At 35.5% G+C, this 11,255-nt stretch overlaps 1 protein-coding gene across 2 annotated transcripts in view; it reads left to right on the forward strand.

The window, feature by feature from the left end:
- The window catches only part of POLR3A (RNA polymerase III subunit A), a 33,060-nt gene extending 22,569 nt beyond the window's left edge, over positions 1-10,491 (forward strand). For both annotated transcript variants that reach the window (XM_042862735.1, XM_042862736.1), the window contains 8 exons: positions 1,562-1,732; positions 2,317-2,410; positions 2,513-2,605; positions 3,078-3,242; positions 3,560-3,724; positions 4,017-4,148; positions 5,497-5,629; positions 8,155-10,491. In XM_042862735.1, the coding sequence (XP_042718669.1) occupies positions 1,562-1,732; positions 2,317-2,410; positions 2,513-2,605; positions 3,078-3,242; positions 3,560-3,724; positions 4,017-4,148; positions 5,497-5,629; positions 8,155-8,303 (1,102 nt within the window). In that variant the 3' untranslated portion in view covers positions 8,304-10,491. The remainder of the gene's footprint in view (positions 1-1,561; positions 1,733-2,316; positions 2,411-2,512; positions 2,606-3,077; positions 3,243-3,559; positions 3,725-4,016; positions 4,149-5,496; positions 5,630-8,154) is intronic.
- The last annotated feature ends 764 nt before the right edge of the window (positions 10,492-11,255 follow it).

Here is an 11,255-nt window from a genome sequence, read left to right on the forward strand (position 1 = left end):
CTTTTTTTTTTTTTTTTTTTTCAGTGGTGCTGAGCAACATGGCAAGGAGCACTGAGCACAAACAGGAACACAAGGTTCTATCTGCACATGAGAAGAAATTTACTTTTGAGGGTGATAGAGCACTGGAACAACCTGCCCAGAGAGATGGTGGGGTGTCCCTCTCTGGTGATAATCAAAATTGCCAAGATGCCTTCCTATGCAAACTACTGAGCTTCAACGGGGGAGATTGGACTTGATGGGTTTCCAGAGGTCCCTTCCAGTCACTATGATTGTGGGATATCTGCAGAAGCCGCAGTTTTCCTTTATAGCTAATTACCAGTTATGTCCACAGATCCTGTTTTGATAGCAGATTCTGGTAAAAACCAAAAGCAATGTGTTCAGAGTGGGAGAAGATATTATGTAACATCGAGCATTTTTATATCCATTGGGAGAGATGTTCTCTTCCTCCTCTGATTGCAAGAGACTGCCTCCAAAGGCTCTGTGAGAAGTAATAGATGAATGTCTGTTTCAGTCCACAACAATGTTAATACTTTATATTGATCTAAGCTGTTCATGGAGACCTTTGTCACATTTTGGACTAACACGTTCTCAAATCTGTTGTGGACTGTTTAGAAGCTTTTTTATTTATTACAGTAAAGTAGTAGTAAGAGATGTGAACATCTATACTACCCGTAAGAGTTATTTACTTAAAGGTCTCCAGTCTCCTGGAGACCTCACTGGTATACGGTTGTTGGTGGCATCTATTTTGTTTGATTTTGTTCTAATTTGATTACTCACATAACCTTAAGATATTTGTCTTGTGTTATTGAACATGAAGAGTTAGTAACATTGCATACTTCGTGAGCTTAAGAACATTAACTGTAGGGTCTGAAGAAAATTGTAGGGGAGAATGTGAACCATTTTGAGATTGCATGGTGTACTGTGGTCAGCTTCATTTTCTGTCTTGTAAGGACAGCCAGTACTCCAAGTAAATTAATAATAAATTAATACATTTTAGAAGGGGACAAATATGGGATGCTCCCATTAAATGTGTAAGTGAAGGGAAAGCAAGTCATCAGTTTAAGTTTTATTCTTAAGGTGAAAGTAAGGAGGCATTAATGTCTGGATTTTGCTCTCATTAGAAGTAGTCTGCCTAGGAATTTATTGAAGACTTAATAAAGATTTCTCCTGTTTAAAAATATAAAGGGGAATTTTGAAAATATTGGTAGGGGAGTTCCCTGAATGGGGAATCTAGAATTGCTGTCTGTTTTGGGATAGTTTTGGGATAGTTTTCTATTCCAGATGTTATTGTGAGGCTGTGGAATGTCTATGTGGTAAGGCATCCTCTTGCCTTGAATTAGGTCATTGCCTTTGTGCATTGGTTACCCTTTAACCTCTTCTATTGCTTGTTTATTTAAAAGCAAAGCAAACAATCCTTCCCCCCCCCCCAAAAAAAAAAGAACCTCACAATTAATAAAATCCTATTAAATCTACCCAGACTAGTCTCTATCTTTGCTTGCATAGGATAGCCTTGAGTTCCATGTTTCTTGTGTTTTTATGAGACTCTTTCTTTCTTTGTCAGGGCACAGATGGAGCCTGGTTCTGCAGTAGGAGCTCTTTGTGCACAGAGCATCGGTGAGCCTGGCACACAGATGACTCTGAAGACTTTCCATTTTGCTGGGGTTGCTTCAATGAACATTACCCTGGGTGTGCCAAGAATCAAGGAAATTATTAATGCTTCAAAAGCAATTAGGTGCTAACATTTACCTATTTATTTTTAATTCCCCCTCTATATGAAATCTGATAGAAAAACGTAATGATAGCATTTTCCTATTGTCAGTAACATATTAGGCAATACTGAATCCATGCAATGCCCAAAGAAGAAGAATCTAATGTCTTTGCAACTAAGTGATTTAAAGCCAGAAAAATAGAACAGTTTCGTGTTTGTTTTGCTTTTTGTTTTGAAAATTGAGACAAATTTTTTTACTCAAGTTTTTACTATTCTGCTGGTATCTGTCATATTGTGAAGCTTTCTAGTGTTTAGTGATAGTTAAATCTACCTGCATATCCTTGAAGTTATTCTTTAAATAATACCAGAGTAGTGTAGGCCATCAAAATAGTAACTATTGTGTTATTATAATCTTTTGCGAATTTGCTTAATTTTTACCAACCTAAAGTACATGAATATTCTTTATGTGTCTGAGAAGACTCAAAGTCTTTCAGTGTTCTTAAATGCCACTCTTAGAGCTCATAAGGTGAGCTGTAATTCGTGTTGCCATCTCTGATCTAGTTTAGCAATTTTCTACCTCTGTTTTCTTGTGTGCTTGTTCTTTGTAGCACACCTATTATAACAGCACAGTTGGACACAGATGATGATCCTGATTTTGCCCGCCTGGTTAAAGGAAGAATTGAGAAGACTTTGTTAGGAGAGGTAGGAAAAACTGTATTATTGGTAATGTCTTAAATATAAATACTAGTCAATTACAATAAAGTGTTTTGACCATCCTTATATGCTAACTATTTCATCTTCAAGATATCAGAATATATTGAAGAAGTGTTTCTTCCAGATGACTGTTTCATCCTAGTGAAGCTGTCTTTGGAGCGCATTAGACTACTGAGATTAGAGGTGGGTTTTTCAGCTCTTAACCAGAACATACTTTTGGAAGGTTTCAGAGGGTGTCCTAATCCTTTCACAGAAATAAAAATGAAAGAAAAGAATGAAAAGTCTGTGAAAGGGGAAATAGAAAGGGTGTTCTGTGGCTCTATTACATCTGTATCTTTTACCTTTTTATTACTAGTGAAGTGGATAATTTTTCATGTATTTGGAAATGAGAATATAAATTCATTTCTTGGTGTCATTTTCAGTGCAAGAGTATTAATTTTTTTTCCCCATCTTTAAGAATATACAGGCTTATATGTACATTCAGCATAGGTTGGTGTATCATGTAACTTAACAGTAATTTTAGGGGCTTTTTTTTTTTTGCTTTCCATTTCTTGATTTTTCTTTTGGGAGGGCCAAAATATTGTCTACTGCATGTCTTTGAGCAGATTTACATATGCTGAGATATTCAGATGTTGCTGACTGATGCTTGTCACAGGTGAATGCGGAGACTGTGCGCTACTCAATTTGCATATCTAAACTCAGAGTGAAGCCTGGAGATGTTGCTGTCCATGGAGAAGCAGTCGTATGTGTGACGCCTCGTGAAAATAGCAAGAGTTCAATGTATTATGTGTTGCAGTCCCTGAAAGAAGAACTACCAAAGGTTAAAGCAAAGTCTTTGTTTTGTGTTCTTTTGGGAGGTATTCAGTAATAATAATTCAGAGATATGGGTCTGTATGTGAGGATGTGTGATAGCATAAAATAGAAAATATAGGTAGTGTCTAAGGTTACTGGTACAGTATGAATGTCATATTGCAGTAATGTAGATAAGAGCCCAAAATCTGATTTCATATATTTTTGAATTTAGTATTTGCTCCAAAGAGTGAAGTTTCAAAATGGATTTAAGTTCTGATTAGGGTTTCTGTTTTATACTGCATTGCTGTAGATGTTGAAATAACTCCTGTTTCTTGTTTTGTGCAGGTTGTAGTGCAGGGTATACCGGAGGTTTCCCGTGCTGTCATCCATATTGATGAACAAAGTGGTAAGGAAAAGTACAAACTTCTAGTTGAAGGTGATAACCTGCGAGCTGTTATGGCTACTCATGGAGTAAAAGGAACAAAAACATCCTCTAACAACACTTACGAGGTAAGGGGCAGTTGGTATAATTGTGTTTTGGTTTTGTTTTTCCAGTAGCATCCTTATTACAAGTGCTTTTTTGTGTTCAGATGCTGCAATTTATTGATAATGAAGACTGACTTCATTAATAGTTATCATGTTATATTAACACGAGAATAATTTGACTGGCATCACAATTCAGAGTTTTTAATAACTATTTTTAAAGCAAAGGTGTACAAAATGCTATTGTCAGTGTTATCTGACATTGGGTAGTATTTGTTGTCTAAGGTTAGTCATTAATTCTACGTAATCTTTCTTGTAGGTAGAGAAAACACTTGGAATTGAAGCTGCTCGAACCACCATTATCAATGAGATTCAATATACAATGGTGAACCATGGTATGAGCATTGACAGAAGGCATGTTATGTTGCTGTCTGATCTTATGACTTACAAGGTTTGTACTGTGCACTATTTTTTTCAGTCTAACATTGGTCTGCTTATACAAATTAATTTTACCATCATTGATAATCTTGAGTCAGATAGGGAGATAGGAATCAGTTAAAAGTTCAAAGAATTGTAATTTGTACCAATTAAATATTGTTGATTGTGTATCAAACAAAAATGGCTGATGAGTTATGGGGAGTGGGTGAAAGTTCTATTTTGATTGAAGACATGTTGATACAGTGAATAGAGAATCATAATTTCATACTAGAAATCAAGCTTAAAAATAGCAGAATGAAAATCAGCTGGGTAATTCTGCATGCAATTTAAGGCTTGCTTTGCAAAACACTACATGAGGTTCAAAGCAGCTGTACTGTGCATAGAAGTCAAAGAATACAGACCTTGCAAATAGAATCAGATTGCATTTAGAATATCAAGAAACTTCCTGAACTTTTTAATAGAAAAATTATCTCTGTTTGTTATTGATTTCACTTTTTTTTTTTTTTTTTTTTTTTTTGCCTTCACATCCAAAATGTTTTTTCAGATGTATTTGGGTTCACTTAGTGAAGTCAGATTTTCCACTATTGCCTGCCAGAGCACAAGGGTTTGATCTGAGGGAAATGCATAAAGAAGTTCAGACTTCTCTCAAAACTGTAGGGCTTTGTTGTACTGAGCAGAAGCAGTCCCTGGGGCTGGCTGTGCAGAGCTGCCACACAATGGGAAAAAGGGCATCAGAGTGCAGCACTTTACACTTTTTGGGCTCCTACCGTGCATTCTTTCACCACAAAACTGCATTGAGTCTGTTATAATTGGGATGTTTGTTACAAACAGAGGCAGAAATACATCAAGATAGTTTTAAAAACAGAAGTGTTTTTATCAGGAGATTTTACAAATGAAGACTTAATATGTTTTCTGGCAGCTGAAATCAGATTTATTGTTAGACAATAGGCAATAGTTTCAGTACAGTGCTTTCATAGCTGTAGTCTAAGACACCACAGAATTTTGTAGCACAGCAACTAGCTTATTTGTGTTTTTTCTCATGTCCGTGTTTGTTTCATTCTTGTCTTGATACTCTTGTGTCACAAAATACCTTATTTAGAGTTTATATGTTTCTGTAGTGCATGAATATCTTTTGAAGTACTTGTTACTGTAGAGCTACTGACTTCAAGATGCTTAGCTGTGAAGCAGCATATTATGAAAATGCTCTATGGGAGCTAGTGCTTTATCATGAACATGTCTTGTAGTACTTGTACTACATGTACTTGTCAGAATAAAAAAGCACATCTTTGTTGTTCACTTTATTTTCTTTTTAAGCATAACTGACCTTGAGCTGCTTTCTTTGGGTTTCTCCATCAATCAAGGGTGAAGTACTGGGTATTACCAGGTTTGGACTGGCAAAAATGAAGGAAAGTGTGTTAATGCTGGCTTCTTTTGAAAAGACTGCAGACCATCTCTTTGATGCTGCCTACTTTGGACAGAAGGACTCTGTTTGTGGTAGGTATTGCAAATCCTGTTGTAGTTTGGGTCCTTACCCTATAGCCTTAAACCTCTTCAAAGTATATTAGATTTTTTTGGCATTTTTAAACTTTCTGTTCAACTTAGGTGTCAGAAATGTCAGGTCTGAGACTGATCTGTATTTCTTGATTCTAGAAGTGTGGTATATGTTTCTGTACTAATCTCAGTTGGACATCTGTATAATGTTGCTTAAGCACATTTACTTATGTGGATTTGCTGTTAAACTAAACTGAGAAAAGGAGAGGCCTAAGATTTTATGCTCTTCATCATGTCTTTAAGGCTTATCATCCAGGAGCTGTAACTCCTCATTATACTTCATTAGCACCAAGAAACTGTAATAAGACAACTGTGATACACTAAGATATACTGGCTCGTGTGTATTTGAAGATCTTAAAGCGTAGTCAGTCTTACTCAGTGTTTTGTAGACAGAATCTTTTCAGAATTCATGATATCTATTAGAAACCTTTATACAACCTGTCTGCATTTTAAGAACTCTGACAATTTCTGGCTGTCCAGCATTTTACATGAGTGGGATTTCAGTAATGTTTTTAAAAATTCTGTCCAAAGCTAAAGCAAAAATACTGTGTGGAACTGATTCCACTCTGTACAGTAGTGAAAAGAAAGTATTTTCTCAGAATTCCCACTGAGATAGTAAAATCTTGTTTTGAATGGTGTGGAAACTAAAGATCTTTTCATGTTGCCTTTTAGAAAAATATTTTGATTCCAGTATGTAAACAGAATGGACAGAACAGAAAATTGTTGCTTGTCTCCTCAGACTGAAGTGATCTTGCTTTTAGGAAGTGATCTTTCTTGTAAGAAAACTTGCTGTGTAACTGCCTGACCTGGTCATCACAAGTTACCTTTGAATTGGTATGAGAACACTTACTCACACTTTTCCTTCTCCAGAACAGGAGAACTTAAACATTGCCAAGAAAAATGAGTAGGTGCTCAGTATCAACTATAGGTGCTGAACTGAATGGCATTTCAAATCTGTGCTTCTACAGAACGTGTGGATGTAGTTTTGGGCAATGTGGCTTCTGAAGTTCTTGTGTTTTTTGACACAAATTTTTGAGAAATTTTTGAGAAAATGAGGAACAGCTGATTTAATGCTCTACATACCTAAAAGACAAGCATTTTTTGTGTGTTGCTGATGCCAGCTTTTAGTGAGCAGAGCAAAATCCTAGTACATGTTAAAATGCACATGTATATAACAGGCTTGTTTGATACAGCAATGTTTTCTGCTGAAATGTTTCCTGCTGTATGTGACTAATGCCAGATACTACAAAAGGATATGGGGAGAAAAGGGCTCCTGGTTGTTTAAATTGAAGTATTGCTAGGGGAGAATGATTCTCAAAATCTAAATGTTTTTTCCATGGTTTGGGAGTTGGATCTGCTTGAAAAGTTATTATGTGAAACCAGGAAAGCTTTATTTCATTAGATTTTAGAAAGGTATTTCCTTCATACATTCTAACGAGTATGCTGCAAAGGCAGTTCAAAGAAGTAGGCCTAAATGTACAGTAAGTAACCTAAGATTTCTGTTATGCATAAGGTTTTTAAGTATATAATGCTTAGTAGCATTATAGTAGAATTCAGCAATCAGCTAAGAGCAAAAATACTGAATCTTCGTTTGTAGACATAAAAGATCAGTAAAATTTTGCTAGAATTTTAAGGAAATGAATCTTCAACCTTCAGTCTTCAATGTTTGTTCAAATGCACTGTTTTTTACTGCTCATAGGATTACCTGTTTTTGTTGTTGCTTGTTTTGTTTTGGTTTTCTTTAATGCATACAAGAATGATCATATTCTCGTATTCCTGAGAGTGTGTTTAAGTGTTATTTTGGATTAGAAGTCTGAAGAGATTAAAAAAAAAACAAACCTGATTTCTGATAGTTTACTTTTAATATGGCATGCTCAGTAGAAAAATTGAGTACATCAGAGTGTCTGAGATGTCAGTACATTGCTGTGGAAACTTAGTAGCAAAGAAAAATAAAGCAGACGGACTGAATCTTTAAGTTCAAACCAAGCAGTTTTTGAATTAAGAAAATGCAATAAATAAAAAACAACAAACTAAAGTAGTGAATACACCTCTTTCACTGGAAAATTGCAGATGTTTGAAGGGCCAGATTTGACTGAATTGTTTTCTCAAACTCAAAAAAAAAATAAATGAATATAAAGTGAATTTGCTGTGCACCTTCTGGTGTTGTCACCAAGTGGAATGCATCTTCTGTCTAACCTTATGGTGCTGTTACTGGTAGAGATGATATTGAAGTTAGGTTGAATTTTTACCAATTTAGAATGTAAGTAACACCCATTGAATAACATACTGATCTAACATTCTGATAAGCATAACATTTAATCTAGTAAAGAGAGATTGGTTTTCACATGTGAGATTCAAGGAGATTGATAGGTGATATGTTCAGAATGGGCATGTCAAAGCAATTACAGTTTATCTGAACTTTTGTTCTTCATGTGTTCAGTGTGTTGGTTTGCTTTTTTCCCCTCTAGGTGTTTCTGAGTGCATCATCATGGGAATCCCAATGAATATTGGAACAGGACTTTTTAAGCTTTTGCACAAAGCAGACAAAGAATCAACCCCTCCTAGGAGGCCTCTGGTATTTGATAATAATGAGTTTCATATCCCCATTGTTACATAACATTTAGGCATAATAGAAGGTAGAGGGGAGGAAAAAAAAAGAGGAATCTTGAGGAATCTTAAGGAATGTGTATTATCAGTTCTGTGTGTTTCAATAACTGAATTGGTAAGTGAAATACTAGCAGAAGAATTGCCTAATTATTTAACATCTGTTACTTGTATGGTCTCTTAAAAGGAGAAATTTCTCTGTACCAGAGAGTGGAAATAGATGTAAAGTGTACTTCAGCTGATGGTTTTCTTTGTGTGCTAGCATTTTCCATGGTACAAATAATAAAAATAGAAACATGCTTTGGAATGATTCGAAGTTATTAGTACCTTCTGGGAATTACTTCCCAGGCTAGTTGCTCCTATACAAACCAGCATCAAAGTTTTTCTTCACTGTCACAAGAAAAGTTCTGAGTTTTCGGCATGCAGTTCTTGCTGCCTATGAAGTAAAAATAGTGCTTAGAATATAATATACATGTTACAATATCTGAGGCAGTGGTTTTCTTTTTTTGTTTGGGTTTTTTAAGAAACGATTTTTATCTAGATAACTGAAACTGATGAGAAATAATTCTGCTTCGGGTGCTCTTGCAGCAGGGCTGAACAAACATTGAAAAGCATGTCAAAACATGGTGTTGGAGGAAAGGAAGTGCTGTACTTGGAAGTATGTGCTCTGTGTGGGTGGATCTCAAGTGTCAAAGCTACTGTTGCCTTGCTTTGTGGTTCTGTAGGCAGTACAAACTTCTTGTAAGCAAATAGTATAGCTAAAACCTCATAGTAAAGCTACATGTGTTTGGGAAAATAGCTCCACAACTTGTTCATTATTTCCTGAGAGCTAGGTTATTCTGGAGGCTGAAGGAAATTGTGAGTAACTGATGACTATGAGAAAAGTATACTTTATGAAACTGTAATATTGGCTACAAACGGAAGTGAAGAGTAATTATATTTAAGTATTTGTTAAAATTTGTGCAATATAATAGCTTGCTTTATATATAGATATTTTACTGTTAACAAGTTAAAGTTGTTCTTAACTCAGTACTGGACAGATATATTCAGACTTGATTAAAAAAATACCTGCTGAAGTATTCTGGAAGCTTGCACACTGCATATTTGGAAATGTCATCTTAACAGAAGCAGCAGAGATCATTCTATAGTTCCTAAGGAGTGAGACTTAAAGAAAACTAGAATCGTGTTGCTGATTTCACTTATTCTGTGTTAACTTAAGAAGTGGTGTCAAAAGCATCTGAAATATTTGTTCTTAGCTTGTCGTTTTTTCTTTCTCTATTTTTCCTTTATCCAAAATTGTTATCCAGGAAATGGTGTTTTCCTCCCCAGGATTGTGCTTTAGAACATAGCTATAAGAAGTGGCAGATTATAAAACAGTTACTAAATTCTGCAGAGATGATTATAAGAACATGATGAACCAAAAATAGTCTTTCATAATATAGCACTTGTTGTTACACTGCTAGAATCTGCAACTTAAAGCAGCCTTTGTTTTGGAAGTTTTATAAGTGAGTGGGGTTGTCTGAACAACTCAATCCCATTTTGATACATAAAGCAGAAATAGAAACGAAGCTGCTTTCAAATGTGGACATGAAGTCATTTGAAAGTGTTTTAATCTTTAGCCTATTAGACTAGTTTTCAGAGTGAATACACATTGTAAGTTATTTCAGTTGTAGCATGTTTAAACTTCATTTCTGTGGACAGAAACTGTCTTGGTTCTTTTTCTTGTCGGCAGTACTTGGATGAGGAGTGTACTTATAACATCAGTCAAGAAAAACAAAGTAGAGAGAGGAACTCAAGTTGTACACTCTTAAAGTAAGACAAGGTGGCTAAATGATCTAGCATTTAAAAACCATTTAAAAGGAATGAGTCTGTGCTGCAGACATAGCACCAAAAGAGAAGTGTAATGCTACTTAACTGCAATGTAAAACCTGTTGTTTTAAATTGAGGGTTCCTCTGTTCTTAGGGTTTTTTGTTTTTTTTTTAATTCATCAAATTGTGCAGAGAAGACCCAATGTGAAATTCAATGTTGCTGTTCTCAAATGTTCTTGTACTTTTTATGTAGTACTGAAATATTCTTCTGTCTAGATTTTGGCAGGGTAAAGATTTGGAATGTAATGCATTTGGTACCTACTCTGAAAGCCATGTGTATTTTGCTGTTTTAACAGCTAAGAATTCAGAATAAATAAAATTCTTTGATCTCAGTGAGATTGCCTTTTAACAATTTGTCTGTGTAGATTCTATTTCTTTTTTTGTGTGTGTGTAGGAGAATAGGACAGGTAGGGACCAAAAGGAGAGCAAGCCAGTAAAGCTTTCCTGTGGATGAGTACCTAATTTTGTCATGGGAAACTGTCATGAAAGAGCTTGGCATTTTTATGAGTACCTTCTGAAGATTCTTCTGCAATTTTAATTGTGTGAAGTTTGTATTGGTATGAGTGGCCACCTAGTTTTCTTCTGCAAATATGATGAAAAGAAGCTATTGAAATGGTGGCTTTACTCTTTTGTATGTCTTAAGTATTCAGTAAATTACATTTGTTATCATGGCCTATAGTGTAACAATAAGAAGAGGCAGAGATTATAATGTAAACCTTGTGTTTGTTTGTTGATGCATTATAACTTGTGCATAATAGATTTATGGGTGACCTGACCCTCTCTCTCCCCCTCATCTGCTTAGTTAAGACAGCTGACAATTACTGAGTTTTCCAAAAAAGAAGTTTCTGGTAGTTGGAAAGAGAGATCAGTAAGGGTAAGGGCTTAATATACTACTGCTGTCCTTCTGAAGTGATGACAGTTTGGGATCTAACTGTGCTGCTTAAAGGAAGAAAAACTGGCTCAAAGAGCCATTGCAGTAGGCAGTTCCTCAGTAGCATTGGTTATCACTGTGCTTGCAGACAGGAATGCCTTTAGAAACTCAGCAAATGACAAAGATTTCAGTAGTATCTACTTATGTGCCTAAATTCTTCTGGGA

This window comes from Lagopus leucura, unplaced genomic scaffold (genome assembly GCF_019238085.1).
Source record: "Lagopus leucura isolate 7727_CA_CO unplaced genomic scaffold, USGS_WTPT01 Super-Scaffold_739, whole genome shotgun sequence".
Lineage (NCBI taxonomy): Eukaryota > Metazoa > Chordata > Aves > Galliformes > Phasianidae > Lagopus > Lagopus leucura.